This window comes from Phyllostomus discolor, chromosome 1 (genome assembly GCF_004126475.2).
Source record: "Phyllostomus discolor isolate MPI-MPIP mPhyDis1 chromosome 1, mPhyDis1.pri.v3, whole genome shotgun sequence".
Taxonomy (NCBI): Eukaryota; Metazoa; Chordata; class Mammalia; order Chiroptera; family Phyllostomidae; genus Phyllostomus; species Phyllostomus discolor.
Window position 1 is genome coordinate 73,907,987 of NC_040903.2, and position 21,566 is coordinate 73,929,552.

General features: G+C 42.6%; 1 protein-coding gene across 11 annotated transcripts in view; it reads left to right on the forward strand.

Annotated features, from left to right (window-relative positions):
- BEND7 (BEN domain containing 7) overlaps positions 1-21,566 on the forward strand; it is an 86,816-nt gene that overhangs the window by 62,161 nt on the left and 3,089 nt on the right. For 3 of the 11 annotated variants that reach the window (XM_036024763.1, XM_036024748.1, XM_036024758.1), the window contains one exon: positions 10,572-11,048. In XM_036024763.1, coding sequence (XP_035880656.1) covers positions 10,572-10,885 — 314 coding nt within the window. In that variant the 3' untranslated portion in view covers positions 10,886-11,048. Of the gene's footprint in view, positions 1-10,571; positions 11,049-18,557; positions 21,109-21,566 lie in introns of those variants that run through there. The other 8 variants (XR_004902915.1, XM_028507848.2, XR_004902918.1 and 5 more) reach the window with 6 other exon arrangements.

Below are 21,566 nucleotides of genomic sequence, written 5' to 3' on the forward strand. Positions count from 1 at the left end.
TACCAATTATGCTTTTTATTCCCTGTACCTTTCCCCCTATTCTCTCCCATTCTCCCCCTCCCTGCTGATAACCCTCCATGTGATCTCCATTTCTGTGATCCTGTTTCTGTTCTAGTTGTTTGCTTAGTTTGTTTTTGTTTTTAGGTTCAGTTGTTGATAGTTGTCAGTTTGTTGTCATTTTACTGTTCGTAGTTTTTGAACAGTAAATTGATTTCATTGTTCAATTCATTTCAATTCATTGTTCATCTTCTTTTTCTTAGATAAGTCCCTTTAACATTTCGTATAATAAGGGCTTGGTGATGATGAATTCTATTAACTTGACCTTATCTGGGAAGTACTTTATCTGCCCTCCCATTCTGAATGAGAGCTTTGCTGGATAGAGCAATCTGGGATGTGGGTCCTTGTCTTTTGTGACTTTGAATACTTCTTTCCAGCCCCTTCTTCCCTGCAAAGTTTCTTTTGAGAAATCAGCTGATAGTCTTATGGGTACTCCTTTGTAGGTGACTGTCTCCTCTTTTCTTGCTGCTCTTAAGATTCTGTCCTTATCTTTGTCTTGGGTAATGTAATTATAATGTGCCTTGGTGTGTGCTTCCTGGGTCCAACTTCTTTGGGGCTCTCTGAGCTTCCTGGACTTCCTGGAAGTCTATTTCCTTCGCCAGAATGGGGAAGTTCTCCTTTGTTATTTGTTCAAATAAGTTTTCAATTTCTTGCTGCTGTTCTCCTTCTGGCACCTCTATGATTTGGATATTGAAATGTTTAAAGTTGTCCTGGAGGTTCCTAAGCCTCTCCTCATTTTTTTAAATTCTTGTTTCTTCATTCTGTTCCAGTTGAATATTTATTTCTTCCTTCTTTCTTCTGCTCCAAATCATTGATATGAGTCCCAGTTTTTTTCCCTTCACTGTTGGTTCCCTGTATACTTTTTCTTTATTTCACTTTGTATAGCATTCACTTCTTCCTCTATTTTGCATCTGTGCTCAGTCATTTCTGTGAGCATCCTGATTACCAGTGTTTTGAATTCTGCATCTGATAGGGTGGCTGTCTCCTCGTCATATAGTGCTTTTTCTGGAGTTTTGATCTGTTCTTTTATTTGGGCCATATTTCTTTGTCTCGGTGCACTTGTTATGTTGTAAGGGGCAGAGGTTTCAGTATTCACCAGTGTGGGGCAACCTACTTTGCTGCGCTGCCTTATGGTGCTGCATGTGGGGGAGGGGCCAGAGAGGGAACAGTGCTGCTTGCTTGGCTCTCTGCTGGCTTTCAGTCACTTCCCCTGCTACCCACAAGAGAATTGGGACTTTCTGGTGCTTATTCCTGGGTAGTTGGGTTTGTGTACATTCTAGGACTCCATGGGTCCCTCCAGCAGACTCTCCTGTGGAACTGGAAGTTTCTCCCGCTGCCACGCCCCCACAGGTTATTACAGCCAGAGGTTTTGAGGCTTTATTTCCCTGTGCTAGAACTCTGGTTTGCACTGTCTCTGTGCTTCACCATTGTTCCTCCCAGTTTTTTCACACACGAATGTGGGACTGCCCCATCTATCAGCCTCCACCTTGCTGTGCATCCTCTCTGCCCCATCTGCCTGTCTTTGCCCCTTCTACCAGTCTGGATGAATGTTCCTTCTTTAACTCCTTGTTTGTCAGACTTCCATACAGTTGGATATTCTGTCAGTTCTAGTTGTTTGTTGTTGTTGTTGTTGTTGTTGTTGTTGTTGTTGTTGTTGTCCTTCTTTTGGTTGAGCAAGGAAGCAAAGTGTATCTTCCTATACCTCCATCTTGGCTGGATTTTCCCAACTATTTTAAAGTTTTGTCTTTTATATTCAGATCATTCATCCACCTGGAATTTACTTTTGCCTAAACTATGAGGCAGGGATTTAATTTATGTGTCTCTGTGGGTAGTCAATCATTGTAACACATCATCCTTTTTTTTACATGAATTGTAATTTCACTTCTGACATATATTGAGCTCCCATTTCACATGTTGACGGTCTGCTATCTCCCTCTGAGCCAATATTACGCAGTTTTCATGAGTTTGGCACTGTAATAATCCTTGATATCTACAGGTCGTGTCCTCCTTTCTTCTCTGGAGCCCCCACTCTTTCCTCTGCAGCCCCCACTCTTTCCTCTGCTTTCAGTTTTCTTCTTTGTCAATACAACTTGTAGTGATCCTTTGAATGAGTGTCTCTGTGGTATATTCTTTCTATTTTGTCCTGAAATTTTCTTAATTTTGCCCTCACTATTGAATGATGTAGAGTTTAGTTGGGTAATTTATTCTAGATTGAGGTCTTTTTTCAGAGTAATTTGAAAATATTCCACTCTCTTAGCTTTCATTGCTGTTATAAATCTGCTATATCTCTTGTTCTTTTGGTAGATAATCCGTCTTTCTATCTAGTTGCCTTTAAGATATTTCTGCCTTTTTCATTCTCTAGTTTCTTTATTTAAATTTAGCTATTTCTTTATTTTTATTAATCTGCTTGGTTATTGTGCTTCTTGAAACCAAGGTTCATGACTTACTAGTTCTGATAATTTTTCAGCTATTATCTCTTCAAAGCTTGCCTTCCCTTCATTTTTTCTCTCCCTCTGAAACATCTGTTAGTGTTAACTGGACATTTTTATTCTGTTCATGTCTTTTAATTTGTCTGTTACATTTTCCATGTCTTCATCTCTTGCTGCTACATTCTGGGTACCAAGATCTATATCCCTTTTCTATTAGTTTATTGGCTAACCTGTCCTTTGAATTTTTAAATTTAAGTTACCATTTTTAATCTCTGTAAGTTATTTTTGAAATCAGCCTCATTGTTTTCTTAATGATTTAAGTCCTTTAATAGCTTTCATCACTTTAAACATATACACTTTGCAGTTCCATTGCGTTAAGTTATTGGTGGTTTAATCCTGTACTTCTTGGGTCAGCTGACTCTTGCTTATAGGGGACTTTTTTCCTTATGTGTTGCACTATTTTCACGTATGAGCCCCTCTGTAGTGGGCCTGTGTTTTTGTTTTTGTTTGTTTGTTTGCCATGAGAATCTGTTGGGTCCCAAATTATAGGAGTAATTCTGCATTTCCTTTTGTCTGTAGCCCAGGGGTATCAACAGCAATGCTTATATCCATTTATGCAGGTAATACAATTTCAAATTACAAACCTATGAGAGATCCAGGCTAAGCATTAGAATTTTCCAAGGAAACTCCTTTCCTCCCTCCAAAGACTAGACAGAGCGTCTCTCCTGGTGGATAGATGGTTCCCTTTTCACTGCGGGGCAGTCCTTTCCGGCACTCAGCCTCACATAGAGGCTTTGATTCTAACCTCCCCATACAGGACCAGGGCCTCCTTCTGGCTTCCTTCACAGGTGTATAAATCTGAGACCCTCAGCTGTTGAGACTGCCTCTCTGTACCCCCTCCTTAGGGCAAATACATGTGTCTGGAACATTCTCCCCCTTCTCTCACTCTTCATCTAACCTCCACTTTTTCTTGGGCTTCAGCTTGGCCTTCACTTTATCTAACAGCTTCCCCAGATAGCACCCCACCAGGAGTGGGCTCAGTACCCCTCCTCTGTGTGCCCCTACCTGCTTACATAATAGCTGTACTCTGTCCTCCTTTGGACTTCATTTGCCTTCATCCATTTCACTCAGAGCCTTTTTTGGACAAGGGACCATCAGTTCACTGACACCTAGCATAGTCCGCTGGGTTCATGGTAAATACTTCTTGAATGAATGTATCTTAGTTTTTTAATAAAAAAGTACGATTCAGTTGCTAGGTGTGAAGTACCCAGTTTCTGTATAAGACCAGAAACATCCACTGTCATTGCTTTAATAAGAATCAACACAAACAGGTGAAATAAAGCATACACTGAAGTAATCACACCTCCAAAGATCATTTGCGACTGTGTGTCTCAGGATGTGCCATGAAGATCTTTGTGCACAGAGGCCCACAACAGGAAAGCACAGGGACTTGTTGGTAGCTGCCCAGTACTAGAAGTCAAGGGCATTAGAGTATGTTGGTCACTGATTGGCCACTGATGGTGGATTAAGAATCAGGCTAAAAAAAAAACAGAATCAGACTGTACTCCAACCTCTGTAAAGTGCTCTCATTCTCTTAGGAAACAGGTATACTGTGAAGCTGCCACTCCATTCCTGCTGCATGGAACAGTGGGAATGGAGGCTGCTGTCAGGCCCGCCTGTGCCCCACATCCCCTCCTCACCAGCCACTCAGCTTCTCTGGCTCTCTGCTACTTTCTGCAGATCTGCCTCACCCTCCTCTCCTCACCAGCTGGCTTCCTCCTTTTTCCCTCTGCCCCTCACAGTTTTGGTTTTGCACAAGGTGTTGGGCCTGCTCATGTCATCATGCCACAGCTTTGCTCATCCCCTCACTGCTTGCTGTTCTGAGGAGGACACCAGGGGGTCCTGCTCATCCTTTTGGGGAGTCTGTGGCTTGGCTTTCTTTAGCTCAATTGCCTGTCTCTGCTCCACTCAAGCTCTGGTTTGGTGGGTACTGGTGTGACACATTCCTGCCCATGGTGGCAGCAGGGCCCAGGAACGGGCAGTTTCCCATAGGCATCCTCAAGCTTGGCTGGCCCCACACCATTCGCAATCTCTGGTTCTCACTGAGCAACCTTCTGTTAAGTGCTTCATTCTAGTCCCTTGATTCCAAAAAGTGGGTGAACTGGGTGAAGACATCAAATGTTTTGGATGCTAGAAAGATAGTCACCCCCATTACACATTAATTCATTGTCATATTAGTTTATTTATCAAGCTCTTGTAGGTATGGTTATTGTGAGCTGGTTTCTAGGCCTGAGCCCCTGGTGGTCTGATGAAACCACATTTCTGAACCTGCACAGCTAAGAACAGTCCCTAGATCAGCATCAGCTGTGCCAAGCTCCGGAGCACCTTAAGGCCTGGTGCTGTAGCCAGGATTATTCTAGCTCTTTTCCTTTCTTTCCTAGTGCCTTAAGTGCCAGGTTTATGGTCATTTTAATAAATGATCAGAATGGATGTCAAGCCTACAATATGTAGTTTTCAGCTCTTTCCATGAAATTGGGGAATGAAGCACCATGATATCATCAAAGAAAATATTTATATTAGAATCATATAAAAATTGGACCGCAGTCATCACTTTTAAGCTGAAAACACCTGTACAGCATGGTGTGCCAGCCGGTTACTTGGAGCAGAGGGGCGGCCTCACAGGCCCTGCCCCATCTGTTGTCCGCTGCTGCCCTGCGTCTGTCCTGTCCGTGTGTAACTGAGCCAGACCAACGTTCACAACTTCCTTTCACACGCAAGTATTACCTTAGCTATTGATTTGCTTAGGATTTAGAATTTAGAATTTAGAATTCAATCGCTTTTACCAAATCTGTGTGCTCGTTTACAACATAAAGTAAAAAATTCATTTATGTGGAAAATAACCCCTATTAGCTGTGCCATCTTGGGCCAGTTACGTACCCTGCAGGTGCTTTGATTTTGTCATCTGTCTGTCACATGGGATCACAATACCTGCTTCATCAGATTACTGCAAAGACTAAGTGAGATAGATATGAGCCAAGAGAATCTTGGCTCCTGGGAAGTTTCAAATAACAGTTTTAAAAGAGTAAGAGGAAAGAGGGAAATGTGGGAGGGGTGCTGGTTTTCCACGTTCTCCCATGTGAGGAGGTAGGATAATTCGAGCGGCCTGCAGGGAACCTGGTCTCCCCTCTTGCACCTGTGGGCTGGTCCGAGGGCTCCCCCACCTTTGCACACCCCCAGCCACAAGTGTTTCTGTGCACAGCTCTTTCTCACCCTCCTCCCTGGTCCCCTCAAGTTTGGGAGTTTGGCAGATGTAATGAGGACCCAGCTTTCAGTTCTGCTTGATGGCAACCTGACTTTGACTTGTCTGACCAGAAGTTAAAACTGAGGCATCACTGCTGGCCAGAGTTTTCGCCTTCTTAGAGCATTTCCCAGTGAAATTTAAAGCTGTTCTATCTACTCCTGCCCCTTTAAGCGTCTGTATGGTCCGATGACTCCATTTAAAAATCCATACCATATTCTGCTCTTCCCAGCATAAAGAGCCAGAAAAATCTAAGTGGAGAGTCCTCTAGGAACTACTGTGTGAACACACAGCTCTTTGGGGAACCTGGCCAACCTGCTCTGTTCTCAGCGTGTTGCATTCAGACACGCCACACACTGCTGTGTTCATTGATGATTATTTTAAATGCCACATTCCTATGGAAGGAAGGATCTGCTCAGCCACCACTAGCTTATTCATTATTTATATACAATTAAAGGGCATGGCTCAAATGAATGCAAGCATCTGAGAAAAGTCATTATTCATGTACAGATCAAATTGAACATTTGTCATTTCTCCAGTGGCTTAACATACTCTTTGTGCCTTGGGACCTCAAATTATATTAAGCAATGTAGGTACTTTTACTCTTTTATTTAGTTTAATTGTTGGCCTTCATCCACTTGTTTAGATTGCTTGGACTTGCTTAACATTAGCCCTTGCTTCCCCTTAATACTATGTAAAGGAAGAAAATTTCCTTTTAGGACCTATTACATTCTAAGGATGAATGCAAATTGTTGTACTATGATTCTTAATGACCCACTATTAACATGGTAGGAAACCAATGCATTAATGCAGTACCTCTTCTCACATCATTACTCCTAATGGAACTGTTACCAGGGTAATAGCTTGACCTTTAGCCATAGATTCAGATACCAAAAATATTTCTGCTTACTCAATACCTCTATTCACATCGCATATTGAGTGTTTTCAGGTTAACACAATCACAATATTTTGGCCTAAGGCCTCATCTGTGTGTGCAACAGAGTAAGATTTCATCTTCAGGACATAGATTCTAGTTGAAAGTTGTTTCTGAGTGTGAATGTAGTCCATGAAATAGAATGTCAAAATAGACCCAGTGGAAATATTTGTATCAATATTTTTTGAGAAGCTTAAGACTGTGCTTTCAGTGGTCTGAGACACAAACCAGGAGACAGAGACTTCTGGCTTCTTTTTATTGAAACTAGATAGGTTTTAACTGAGAAAATACCCAGAAATTGTTGCCTTCTCAGTGAGTGACAGAATGCCTGAGCTCAAGATTAGATTCAAAAGATCTGCTTGGAAGCTCCTCACAGAGTGGGAGAAACCTTCCAGAACCTTCCTTTTGGTTTTTGTGGCTGGGGGTCATTTTTTATGTGGGCGTAACCCAAATTTACTTCCTTAATTTGGAACCACTACTTTCTAATGGGTGCCAATTTAGACACCTGCATTTCACAGTCTAAGAAAAGAGGGGCTGCTATGGAAGTTAATTATAGAAATAATATTACAAGGAGGGAGCTGCTTGCCTGCTCGAACAGTATATTTAATCCTTTTGGTGGTATACATTTTCATATAAATTAATAAGGTGCTAAATACAAAATTTTTTATATTCATTAAAACAGAACTTTGAGAATCTTTTGGCAATTCTCTGATAAGTAAACATGATTGTGGGCATTTGAATGTAATAAAATCTTGTTTCCTTAACTATACTCTATTAATTAAGGCTTCCTATTAATTCAGATAGGCCTTCGTTCCAGAATTGGTCTACATTTGTGAGCTGTGGTATTCGCTTCTTTTAGAAACAAAACTGGAAAATGTGTTTATTTATTCATCAAATGTTTATCGTATAAGAACTTAATCAGTACAAAGTACTGTTATAGGCTTTGAGGGAGACAAAATAAATGAAGGCCCTGAGGTGTCTATAACCTAGTGTGGGGGGTTCAAAAACACACCCAACCCCCAGAGGTATACCGTTCCCTCTGCATCTATCCCAAGTGGAGGCTCCTTACTCACCTGGCCCACATATCACATGCTGGACACCATCTTTGACTTTTTTCCCTGATCCTTAATTCTGCTTCCTAACCATCACTCCTCTACTCAGCTGGGCTGGGAAGGGTCCTTTCCGCTAAGGCTGTAACTACAGCTACGCGTCTTCCCTTGTTCTCTCATTACGCTGTCATCCTGGATAACTTCGCTGTCCACATGAAAGATCCACCTGGCCCCTCAGCCAAATAGTACCCAGATCTCAAATGCATTGACATTCACCTCAGCTACATTTCAGCCCCATCCCTGATCACACCTTAGCATTCCGGTCCAGAACCGCTCCGCCACCACTGTCTGTACTCCAGCAGTATCCTCTCAACTGCCCTTACCCCACAGCAGCTCCCCAGCCCTGCTGATATTTGCATTCCCTGGTCTTTATGGGTTTTTCCATCTCTGTGAGCCTCTTTCTGGTTTCACTTCCTTCTCAGATTTGAGTGGGAAGGGAGAGTGTGGAAAGTCGAAGTAACTCATTCAAGGTGGCATCTTCATCAACATCTTCAAGTGCTTTGTATCCCTGTCCTTCTGCCAAAACTGTCCAGAAAAATTCTAACCCAAGACCAGCCCTACCATTCAGGGTCTCCACTCCACTCCAGCCCTGGGAAAGGGCTGTGGGGCTGCATGGGAGAAAACAGCCTGCTCCTACAAATCGTTGCCAACATCACACTCCCACTGGCTCTCCTCACATCCTCAGTCTGCTGCTTTCTTCTAGCAGGCAATTCCAGACTTCCCTGCACTCCCCATTCCCCTCACCAAAAGTTCAGCGAGGTCTCAGGAGTGATTACTCCAACCTACAACCACTTCTCGACCTGCAGCAGTCTTACCAGCCTCTGGGGTCAGAAGAAAGAAGTTCCTCCCTTTGAGGGTGACCCTCCGTTTCTATCCTGACCCATTGCCTCACAGTTCTGGGATGGCTCTTTTGAATGTTTCTTTTTTCCTGGATCCTGTTTTCCCCACAACGTTGCTGCTTCCCTCGGCCTGTAAACGTTCAGGTTTCCCGTCCCTCAGCCCTCCTCCCTTCCCAGTCCTTCTCTTCCTAGCCCATCCTGGACTCCTTCATGGACTCCTGTACCTTAATCTCCACTCAGCCACTGGGATTCTCTCTAGTTCTGTGTTTGGCCCAGCACTCTGTTCACGGGATATGTTCTCCCTGGTCAATGTTTTTTTCTGTCATTTTAAATGTTTGTTCCTCTAAAACTGGTATCAGCCTGGACCCTTCTCTGAACTGCAGGCTTCTGTACAGAAATACCTGCTAGCCATTTCCACATGGGTGCCCCACAAACGCCAAACACCACATGTCCCAAACCAAGCTGAATACATCTGCCTCTCCCCTTACAAACCTTGCAGTTCTTCTGTAGTTACGAGGTCATGTGATTCTGCAGAAATGCCCATTCTAGATACAGATCTGGTCATCCCTCCATCTTCACTAGCTCGGCCCTAACTCAGACTGGATTCACTACATTTGTGTGGGGGTTTTTCCTTCTTTCAAATTATTTCCTTAGGATAAATTTCTAGGAATAAGACTACCAATCCAAACATAAAACAGTTTTATGCTTCTCATTATATATTACCATCTTGTTTTCCAAAAGGGTTTTTCCAGCTATGCCAATAGTAATGTTTGTGCCAGAGCCCCACAATTTATCAATATTAAGTATGTTAGCTTTTTAGCATTGTTCTTCTAATTTAGTAGGTATAAAGTGTGATTTACAATTTGGGGGCTTACGTATTAGTTGAATATTTTCCTAATTTTTTTGCTAAATACACTTTGTCCATTACCTATAGAAACTTTTGAAGTGGCTCTTTTATTTGAATGAGTGCTTTATGTGGTGGTAGATATTGAACCTTTTCAAGTCACATTTAGTGCGAGTAGATTTCCTCATTTCAATGAAATATTTGTTTTCCATTCAATAGAAATTTTATAGCTTTACAGTTGAATCTGTCAACATTTTCCTTTTTAGAAAAGCCTTTAAAACATTAAGATTACCAATATTTTAAATACCAAGAAGGTAGTGTGACGTGAGTACATGCTTGGTCTTGACCTTACAAAGAGCAGGTTGGAAAGCACTCAGGAATGGCACGTGAAGCAGAACTGCCAACGTCAGCACCTGTGTGTGCAGTCACACTCTGTATGGCTTTAGTAAGATAGTTGCCTGGCCTCCCTTTCATCGCCTTCTATGACTCTCCATGCTTCCTTTTGTGCTTAACAGGTAGCTCTTTCCTAGAAGCCAATGGAGTATTGTAAGAAGTTGACTCAACATGGAATGGGAACTTCCATTAAGATACAGCTATATCCTATTTATTCTGAGAACGGATTGAGTTAGTAGGAATCACCAAGAGAACATCATCTTTTTGTGTAATTTCACATTAGATTTTGAATTAATAACAAAAAAGTGAAATATTTTAATATAGTTGCTGAATTTTGTCATGGGGCCAGTGGACCCACAGAAAACACTTTTTTCTGTGCTCGTAAGACGTATATCATGGACATGGAGCAAATAGAAAAGGCACCTTCCATAGAAATTGCTGAATGTTTATAGCTGGTTCCATTGTGAAGCACAGTACATTTTCTGTGGCCAGGGCCGTGCCAAGCTCCACCTTCACCAGAGGAGCGTACTACGGATAGTGAAGGTATCTACTGTGGAACCATTGTCCTTTAGCAACATACTTTTTTTTCTTCTTGGGATATATTCCTGTCTCAGAGCCGTCTATTTTATTTGTTAAAGCATTTAATGATATTTCACATTTTCTTCCAGTCTTTACAGAAAAGTACTGTACTGCTAATCACGTGGATAAACTTCCTGGCCCGAGAGACTGGGTACAGATTCTACAGGATCAAATTAAACTGGCCAGAAGAAGGTTAAAAAGAGGCTCAGGTATGAATAAGCTACAAGAAAATAATTGCAGAAGCCCTTTATTGAATTCTCAGACATTGCAAAGTAGAATGCTTTGCTCTAGGGTGCTCCATTGTCTCTTGTCTTCTGAAGGAGATGCTCTTTATAATGTGCGTGGTTTTGTATTTGAGAGTTCTATTGAAATGAATTCTGAAATTCACCTGAAGATTAGATAGGAAAAGTATGTCAGGCCAAAGGGGGAAAGATTGCTAACAGCACCCGCTGGCTTGCATGTCTTATGGATGAAAGCAAGTCTCTCCTTTGTGATTTGCTTCCATTCCCTGTTGATTTCTGTTTGTTTGGATCTGCCTGACAGAAAGTACTATTTAAGGTAAAAAAAAATAATAATCATCCTACCTGAAACACCACATGTAATAGAAAGAAATCCTAAGCCAAGTATTTATTTATTTAAATTGATTTAAATTGTTTTTTTAATCTGGGCTTGGTGATTCTAGGATTTCTTCCAGAAAAAAAATGAACACTAGTTAATTGTGATTATTTAGTCATTTGAAGTCTCAACCTCCCCAAAATGACAGTGGGCCCACTTATCAGTGGGGAATCCATTTTAGGTCAGTTTTCTGTCATCCTGTAAAATAATCATCCCAGCGCTGGCCAAGTAGCTCAATTAGTTATACATCATCCTGATACATCAAGGTTCCAGGTTCGAGTTTGGGTCAGGGCACATAACAAGAATCAACCAATGAGTACATAAATGAGTGAAACAACAAATCAATCTTTTTCTCTCACTGCCCCTCCCTCACTCTCTAAAAATCAATAAGTACAAAATTTAAAAAGCCTTGGCCAGGTTGCTCAGTGGGTTGGAGCATCATCCAGTGCACCAATAGGTTGTCAGTTTGACTCCTAGTCAGGGCTCATACTTAGGTTATGGGTTTGATCCCTGGTTGGGGAGTGTACAGGAAGCAACAGATTGAAGTCTGTCTCTCTTTCTGTTTCTCTCTCTCTGTCTCTCCCACCTTCCTCCCCTTCCTCCCCCTTCATTTCTCTCTAAAAATCAATAAATGTATCCATGGTTGGGGATTTTTAAAAAATAAAAACAAAAAATAAGGATAATAAAATATTCATCTCTAGAAGGTCAGAAACCTCTAGATTTTTTTAAAATCCTGATCAAACTTCAGATGCCTGGCCTGCGCGGACCCTTCTGTGCTTCTGTGGCTGGAGGTGAGAGTCTGGGAAAAGACGACCTTAGGCACTGAAAGGTTGCAGGCTTGGATGTCATGGGGGTCCAAGAGAGCATGAGTCTGTGTCACCAACAGATGGCTGCATGTGAACTCAGTGAGCAGTCATCACCATGCCCGAGCCTGGAGAGAGCTCCTGGCACAGGCTGGGAATGCCCTTGTGGCAACGACGGGACACATGGGCACCAAGGGCCCAAGTGGTTTTCAGTGTGGAAAACCTTAGAGCTCTTTCTGAAAGTGGCCATCAGGACTCTGACTAAAACACTCAGCTGCAAGGTCATCTCTGTACGCTGTCCCTGAGCATCCTTTGACCTAACGGTGACAGAGTTATGGAAGTCGTGCACAAATTTCTAGGTCCCAAGGTCATGTCCAAATAAAATAAAACATTTATCTTTAGATGATTTTTTATTAAAAATCTTTCCTTCATCTTTTTTAACCATTTGCTCTCTGTTATACTAATTAGTAAAAAATGTATTATCACATCAGGTAATAAATTATAATGGGGTCAGAAGAGCTGGTTTGCAAGTGTTATGTCTGCTCTTTACCAACTCTTGACCTTGGGCAGGTCACCCCACCTTTTTCATCCTCAGTAACCCTCTCATGAAGTGGACATAAAAATAAAGCCACCCCAGAGTTGTCGTGAGGCTCCAGACACATGTTGTACACAGATGTCTTCATAGAGGACACTGGTGTATCCTCTCTGGGAATGTCTGTATTGTACACAGCGGTGCCTGGCAGTGGTGGAGGTCGCTGAGGAAGTCATAACCTTGTGGGCCCCTCTGTCCTAAGCCAGGGGACCACCAGCCTGCTGTGCATGGGCAGTCCTGCTTTACCCGTTTCCTGGCATAATTAATAACATCCCTTTCACTTGCAAAGGATTCTGGGCTTGAATAAACGATCTGGTCATCCTCCTAGGTCTCTTAGTGTTCACTGCCTTCTTCTTCATTACAAATCATCGTGAACAAACACAGTATAGTATAGTGGAAAGAACAAGTGTGAATTCCTAGCTCTGAGCTGTCATTTACAAATTCCTGCAACTTCTGGACAAATTATTCGATGTGTCTAAGCCTTGCACTCTTCATTTGTATGAGGCTAACAGCTGCCCCAGGGGTGTTTTCAGAGTTAGAATTAGACAATGTAAGTATTGCCACTAACAAAGACTGATACATAATGATGCTCAAAAAACATCCATGACCTTGTCCTCCTCCCCTTTGCCAACCGAAAGCAAAACAACTCCTTTATCCTTGCCATTTCCTAAAAATACTACCTTCTCCTTTTTTTTTTAACATTGCTGGTCAAAATTCCCCCAAAAGGGTTTGTGTCCTGGTGTGCCTCCCCCATCCCAGTTCACTTTGGAATCCATTGCACTTTGCCCTCTGACCTCACTCCTCTACTGGAGCTTTTGCTGCATTCACATCCCAAAGATCAGATTTCGCTTGCTGTTTATATTAACACTCTGACTTGACCTTCATGTTGATTTTTACTCTGTGGAATCTCATCCTCCTTGAAACTCTCTTCCCTTGGGTTCTATGACTTCATTCTCTGTTTCTCCTCCAAATTTTCTGGCAATGCCTTCAGTCTCCCTCACTGACTTTCTCTCTCCACCTGTCTCCTAAACCCAGCGTTCCCAAGTTTCCATCCTCAGTGCTGTTCTCATTCTACACCCTCACTCCTGACTTGGACTGTCCCATGGTCAGTGGCTCTCAGGTGTGCAGCCCCAGACATGGCCATGGCCCGAGACCCAAGACTTCCCTCTCTGTAACTCAGCTAACGAAATCTGGTCTTTCCCACCCCAGTTAGACACTTCTGCTAGTTTCAGGTCACCCCCACAGTAAAATCCCTTCTACACACACCCCTGCTCCCCAGTATGGCAGGCAAAGTTCTTCACAGTCAGCCCTACCCCCTGACCAGCCTCTTCTTCTGCAAACTCTCCCTGTTCTGAAATATGCTAGGTTTTCAAACTCATGTTTTCCTCTGCCTGGAAAACAATGCCTCCTCCTGTCACCGCATGGAGGTTCTTTCTCCTGGGTCCCCCCCAGGTGGCCACAGCACTTTGGTCTCCTCCCAGCAGAATAGTCACCCACCTGTGTGCTCCAGTGGCCGTGAGAGCCCAAGGAGCAGAGATGGCGTCAGAGTCATGTTTCTGTCCCAAGTATCTAGAACGGTGTGTGGCCCAGCATGGAACCAACAAACGAACCAACAAATCAGTCCCTGGAAAAGGAGAGACAATAGTCTACAACAGAAAGTTCTTACTGTTTAACTCATCTAGGTCATGTGAGATCTTGGAGAATATTCTTTCATCAGTTCCTTCCTTGAGGTTCAAATTCTTATGCCAAAATCTGCAGGGCAGCAATGTCCCTGAGTTCCACCCTCGGGAACAAGATCCTCAGGGCTCCTGGGGCTCCTTAGCGGATCCTTGTTGCTACGTGGTCATCACAGAGTTCCCTTTCTCTTACTTCCTTCTCTGCTCCCCCATCTCTTTAGTTCCCTCCCAATTTTCTGTCTTCTCTCTTCCTCCCCCAGAGGTCGAGAGTCTTACTTCATGGTGCTGACCTCACTCAGGGTAGGTTAACTGAGTAACACCTACAAAGATTCAGTCCTGCCAGCAGAGTCTTGTATCACTTCTTATACTAAAGGTCTCCTGCCTCAGCCTGGAGTCACCTCACAAAAGCCCCTTGTATTACTTTGGCCCCTTTATTTAGATTTCAGACTCCAGGAAAGAACTGGGGTGAAAAAAAAAATTTATAGATAGCAACAGGTGTTATCAAAGACAACTTCCCAATCATCTTACACAGTAACACCTTTTTGAGCACTGACACCATGTTGGGTGCTATATCTCATCGATTTTATATCCCAAATTAAATTTCAAGTATGAATCCTGAGCACTGTGTTTGCTAGTATTCAGTTGGTCTTGCATTGCCTAAATTCTGCCTTGGCAGTCTTGACCACTTAGGTATGTGAGAACTCCATTTGCCCGTAGATTTGCAGGGGAAAATTGTTAACCACCCCCCTCAAAAAAGGCACTAAATATAATATTCAAATTTGAGAGAGATCTAAAGTTTGTCATGGTGAAGAGACTTAAATTTAATACTCAGCCCAAAGGAAAAGCAAGGGCCAAAGTTGTTAAAAAACCAGCCACCCTTTGGTTCTTCACAAAGTGTTCCAACTGTGCCCCCAACTTCTAGCAAATTCCTCCCCTCAGAATGCACAGAAGCCTGCCCGTCCCTTCCTGTTCCACAGGGGCTGGTAGGAATAAAGGGAAGCTGTGAGAAATACTTGAAGCTCCTTGGGAGCTTGAGGGGCGAGACATCTAAATCCAGGATGCTATTACTACTGATGTAGGTGGAGAAATCAGTGTCACAGAATATGTGTCTCCAGCTGGAGGTGATTACGAGTCCCTAAAGGACCTGAAACATTGAAGACAAAGAGTGGGGAGGATGTTGAGTGCCTACTGAGTGTACTGGAGAGGCCTCTTCTCAGGGATACAGAAACAGCCTTTCTGGTAATGGGCCATATGACTGAAATACGAAGTTCAGTTTAAATTGTGTTTCCCCATACTATATATATTAATACTTTAATATTAATATATACAGTAATACTTTATACATAAACCCACCCTTTTTTCTATTTCAGATGCTAAGACCAATTATAATGAGTCCTGGTCCCATTCCCTTCCCTGCTTTCCCCCAACAAACACACATGCACACAGTGGGGACTTTTTTCCTGTTTCTCTTTCCCACAGACAGACTGGCCAGTGAACACACCTCTGAACCAACCCAGCATGTGTGTCAGTAAACTACATGGCACATGCTCATTTCCGCACGACTGCACCTGTTCCTACAGAATGGGACCCAAACCGCAGACTGCTCACACGCTCTTCCCTTCCTGTGGGAGCCTCCCAAGTGCTGAGAACGTTGTGGGCCCCGTTCTGTAGTTATCATCATATTTGGGTATTTTCACTTCTACCACTGGTTTTAGATTATCTGCCTAGATGTTTGGGATGGGCACCGTGACACTCCTCTGCCCTTCTAGCACGTTCTGTTAGTGTCTGAAAAGTGGACGGCACCTGCAAAACCAACCCTGACGTACAGACCACACCAGAATGCCAGTGCTTCAACAGGGGCCTGCCAAATGGGTTTTGTCTCCCAATTCCATCATATCCCGCTACACTGCCTTCTCCCCAAGCAGCATAAAAGTGGGATCCCGGCAAATTGAAACTAGAGTCACTTGCATTTCCATTGTCATGCTGGTAGAACTGGGGCCTCTCGATAATATTGGTTGCTCTCCTGTTTCTTGTCTTACGTTGGTTCTAAGTGATAATCCAAGAAGTGTCTCATAGACATTCCACAACTTTAACCTTATTTATCGTATTTGGCTCAGTTCCTGGAATTAGATAAAGGCTCCACCTGAGCAAGCTAATAACTCACTGCTTAAGGGAGCTGGCACTGCCTCTAGAAAAAGGAGGTGCCCCGCGCAGGTCTGGAAGGTTGTACATACAAATAGAAATTCATTTGGGGCTCTCATTACATGTAATAATTTTTTTCTATAACTGGAATGATGCCCCTCCTGGTGTGGATTTTTATCATTTTCATTAGATTATTTCCTCAGAGTGGAAATCACAATTGTGTGTGTGTGTGTGTTAGATCTAAGAGTAAAGCTGTCACTGCTATTAAATTTTTATTGGACTTGCTCAATCTTTTCCAAATTTTACAAGTTGACTGTCACCAGGGAAGAAAGATGGTGAGCCTGTTATTACAGACAGATGTTATAATTAAATTTAAGTAACACAGGCATGTTCTGCCTCCATGACACTGTGCCCTGTTCATGCAGCCAGCATTTACCAACTCATACACCTTTTTGCTTCCATATGTTCTGTTCTTACTAAAAAGCACCTAATTGCATAGGCCTGCTTTTTTAAAGTGAGGATAACTTAATTACAAAGGGAAGATCAGCTTATACCCAGAACTGATTTTTGCTATAACTAAATGAAAAGCAATTATACACGATGCATGTGATACATGTTTGCATGATTAACAGCAAAGAGGCTAAGAGCCCAGGCAGAAACCTGCGTCGACCCTTGGCAGTGCCACTTACTGGCTATACCAACCTAGGTAAATGTCTTAACTCTCTGTCTCCGTTTACTTGGTTATTAAAATGGATGTAATAACAGACCTGCCTTGTGGGGTTTTCTAAGGGTGAGACAATACAATGCAAGTGAAGTGCTGAGTAAATTGAAAGCATCTCATAAATAGTGGTAGCATTGCTATTGCTATTATTGCTGGAGAATTTTTTAAATCCTAGACAAGTTCAGCTACCTGTTCAAATCCACTCAAACCAATTGGAAGAAAATAATGTCTTTTAAATATAAATGTAACATGTTTGTTATTCTTTAAATATACAGAATAATTTTTTTAGAAAAAAACAAAATTTAAATACCTGTAAGTCTTTCATCCAGAGAAACACTGTTAATATTTTAGTTTGTCCTGTATTTTGTCTGTAAATCTATATGCAAAATTTTATTCCATTTGTCTTACTGCTTGACTGTAATGTTTTTGTTGCTAAGTATTCATCTACGGCATAATTTTTAGTGGTTTCTGTTCTTTTCTAGCCCAAATTGATCTTGACTATTCTGTGTCTTCTCAGTGTTTTCTCTTTGTGGTGGACTGAGCAGGTCAGCAGAGAAAGAGTCTCTCACTGATGTCAGAGTATAGCAGTCTGAGGACGAGATGTGAGAGGCTGAACTAGGGTGGAAATCTGTGAACCTTGATTATGTGTAAAGCAACTGCAGTAAAAACAAGAAAACAGTATTATTTCGCTTCCCACCAACATAGCATTACCACGTGATACAAATGGCAGCCCTCATGTGGCTGGCCTCACGTGCACACCTGCAGGACTTTGGGCAGGAAACTCCCCATGGGGCCACTAGGTCCGGGAGATGGGAGCAGCTGAAGTCACCCAGATGACCATAATGAAATGTTTTGACCTGTCCTGTAGCCCATTAGTTCTCAGGAGCCATACAGGCACCTTCTTTTTTGCATTTAGTGGAAGGTTTTCTGGAAAACTCTAAAGGAGATTGAAACATATCAGAGATGAGCAAAGGTTTGCATTTTAAAACATAGAATTGCTTTTAAAGAAATGCTTATTCCCTCTGATTTTCTTATGACTGAATTGATGTCAACTTACGCTGGCAGCTCTAGGATCTGAATGTCTAGTCATCTGCAAAGATTTATTCTCAAGGTGTCCTAAGCCTGCCCCTCGGGAATGGTTCTGGAGATGACAAGCAAAATTCTGGCATAGGAATTCACTGACCTCTGTACCTTCATGATTGTATTTAAACAATTCACCCCAAGTTCTGGGTGGATATTTAAGCCTATGTAAATAAGTGAAATGCACTGCAGTCATCAATGATGGATAGAACAAGTTTCATAAGATATAAAAAATTTTAGTACAGGAAAATTGATTTTACATCATCTTTAAACTATTTTACTTAAATATTGGTACTAAAGTCTGTAATATGAACCAACTGGAGCTGAAAAGGGAAAAGAAAGGTGAAAACCCATATATACTGGGGTTTTTTAATTGTATGACTATATTCAGTAAAATGGATGTGCTCCTGAAACTAATGAGATTCGTGTTTTATGTTTGTAACCAGCAGAGGTAGCTGACGGTGATGAAAGACTGGATGGCATCTCTCTACCACCAACAGGTAAAACACATTTACATTTTCATCACCGGCTGGAAAACACAGCACAGGAAAATATTTGCATTGAAAATGTTAGCATTAGAGATGCAGATGCTTGAGTAAATGCTCCTCTAACAGACCCAGGTCATCAGAGGTCCTCAGTGCCCTTTGTTCAGACATATTTTTCACACTGAATGTGAAAAGCTACATTTTTCTCACACAGTTTTATATTCTTAAAAACCTCGGAATAGCAAGTCCTAAGGATTTAGTGTCATAAGATTTTGCCTCCCCAAACCTCTCTGTACATTAAAAAATATTTTAATGTGATATGGCATTTCTTTTTAGAACAAAGGCCACCAATTTTATGATGAAATTCATGTCCATTCTGTCCTTTCCCACCTGCCCCAACGGGCATTGAGAGGCAGTCAGTCATCCCCCTTCACACAGTGGGCACCCAGGGAATACTGCGTTCTAGTTGAGTGACTGGACAGGCCAAGCCATCTGGCATGGGTGGCACATTATTAATGTTATAACCAGGTCCCCCCGGTGCAACATTTCACTGAAGCATCTACTATAATGTTAAGCCATAGAATCAGTGTGACTTCACATTATTTAACTCTCAAGTGATATACTTCTGACTCTCGCCTCCTGCCTCTTCTCCCATTCTTGCCTGAGAGCCAGAGGGACAGATTTCTGATCACGGAGCCGTGTGGCAAACAGTTTATTCCCTCAGTTGGCCTCAAAACTCTTTATTGACCACCCTCAAACCTAGATGCCAAAAAACCTCCTAGGGGAAAAAGCTCAACTCAGTGTTTTCTCCTCTAGATTTGGGCTGCTGAGTTTTCAATGGAAATCAGCAAATATGAATGGAGCAGCTAGTCTGTGTAGGCACGCTCCTGGGTCGTGTGTGCACTGATGGCCCTCACCCTGAGATGGCAAGTGAAGCACAGTGCTGTGGTGTAGGGCAGACGTATGTCAGTGAACTTCAGAGCAACGAGAAAGCTCAGCCATGTAAATGATACAGTGCTTTCTGTCACTGTGGCTGAGCATCAGATTGAGGGACGAGTGAAAAAAGGATCTGCTTATATCAAGTGTACTATACACAGTCATTATATAAAGGGATTTCTCTTCTTGTTCAGCTATGTGTCCACATAATTGAAATGCATGATCTCTACTGTTCTTTCCCATTCTGTCCTCCGAATATCAGGACAACTCATATTAGCCGTGTGCCTTTCACCCCTGGCCCATTCCCAGGAGACACATGAAATACAACTGATAATGGAACTGTGCACTTCAGGGGGCCACTGGGAGGAATATCATGCTGCTCTGGTTGTGCTCTCCAGCGTTACTCCCCTCCAGCCTGTTGCCCCAGGACATTTGCACTGCCTGTCCTCACTGTCATCTGACACCGTGGGCTTTTAAAAATTATTATAGGAAGCCCATTGCCCTTTGCATTTTCCTGTCTGAGGATGGAGCCAAAGAGACATTTCAGATGAGAAAATTGAATGTGGGATGGTAGAACAACACCATGGAACTGAAAAGAATTTCAAGGAATATGAGTATGAAGGAACATTAGAGATCATCTAGTCCCATACTTCTTTTTACCCAGTCCTTTTATTTTACAGGTAAAAAAGCCTGAGGCCCAGAAACACCACGTGACTTTCTCAAGGTCTCACAGCTGGTTGGTGGCCTGCCCAGAGGCCAGGCCTCTCGCCTGCTCATCGTTACACCGCGTAGCTTTCTTACACCTAAGCCAAAGCCAGCTTTTCTCTGCATGTTTCTTAAAGATCCCAAGAGTTGATGATGTACTAATCCCTGTAGGATTCCATCTCACTGTCTCACAGTCTCCACAGCTAGAAGGCCCATCGTAAGTCCCCCTGAAGTCCACTGCACTTTCAAACTCATGTAATTCTTTCTCGAATGTTGCCCAGGGCTGTGAGGTTGTAATGAAGACAGGAGTAGAATGGCCCTGCGGGTCCTTTCACTAGACTCTTAATAGATGTTTGGCACAAATGACTAAACAGTGAGATAATACTGTTTATCATTTAGAAAAGGGGAAAAGAATTTCCAGGTTGGTGCCCCAAATTTGCAATAATGAAATTAAATCTTGATTAGAATAGCCTGTCTCTTGACTGTCGCCCAATCTGGTGGCTCCTCTGGACTCTAAGCTACTACTGATCCCTCCCTCCTTGCGTGCACCCCAGGGAGACTAAGAGGTGAACTCCACCTTTCTTATACAAGGAACTTCATCCTGAGATTTGAGATTTACTGGCCAGACCTTCTTTGTACATTAATCTGAGCTGACAACAGCTGGTCCTCTCTAAAGATTTAACAATGCCTTGATTAACTTTAGGTCTTTTTTCCCTTCCAAATTCACAGGTACTGAGGAGGGTGGGGGAGAGGTGTAAATCCTTAGTATTTCTATGAACCAGAATCAGGCAAGTCAGGGTTACAGTCTGGCAGTCAAATGACATTTGTCTCAATTCATTACATTTAAGCAAACTTCTGTGTCTAGTCTTAAGAATGGATACGGATTTTATAGTGGAAAAACATTTTCTTTATTTCTTTGTCTTCAACCCTGTTGGTGAGCATTTTTGAGCAGCTCCCAGGAGCCAGCACCATGGTAGGTTCTGGTGAACAAATACCCACCCCCAAAGAGCCCGGGCTGGTGAGACAAGCAGAGGCCAAGACACCCTGCAGCCAGGTGCGGGCAGAGCACCCTGGTAATGACAGAAACATCCAGGGTCTGGGAACAGTTTGTGGTGGGGGGAAGTAAAATCATAACAGTGCTTTCTAAAATTTAATAAGGAGGCTTCTGAATTTGAAATAGAGGAGTACAGAGCTCACCTGCACTTAACAATCTTTGTCATAAATTGGCATTCTTTTACATATGCTTTAAAAATTAATAAAGAGCCCTGGCTGGTGTGGCTCAGTGGATTGAGCTCCAGACTGTGAACCAATGGGTCGCCAGTTCGATTC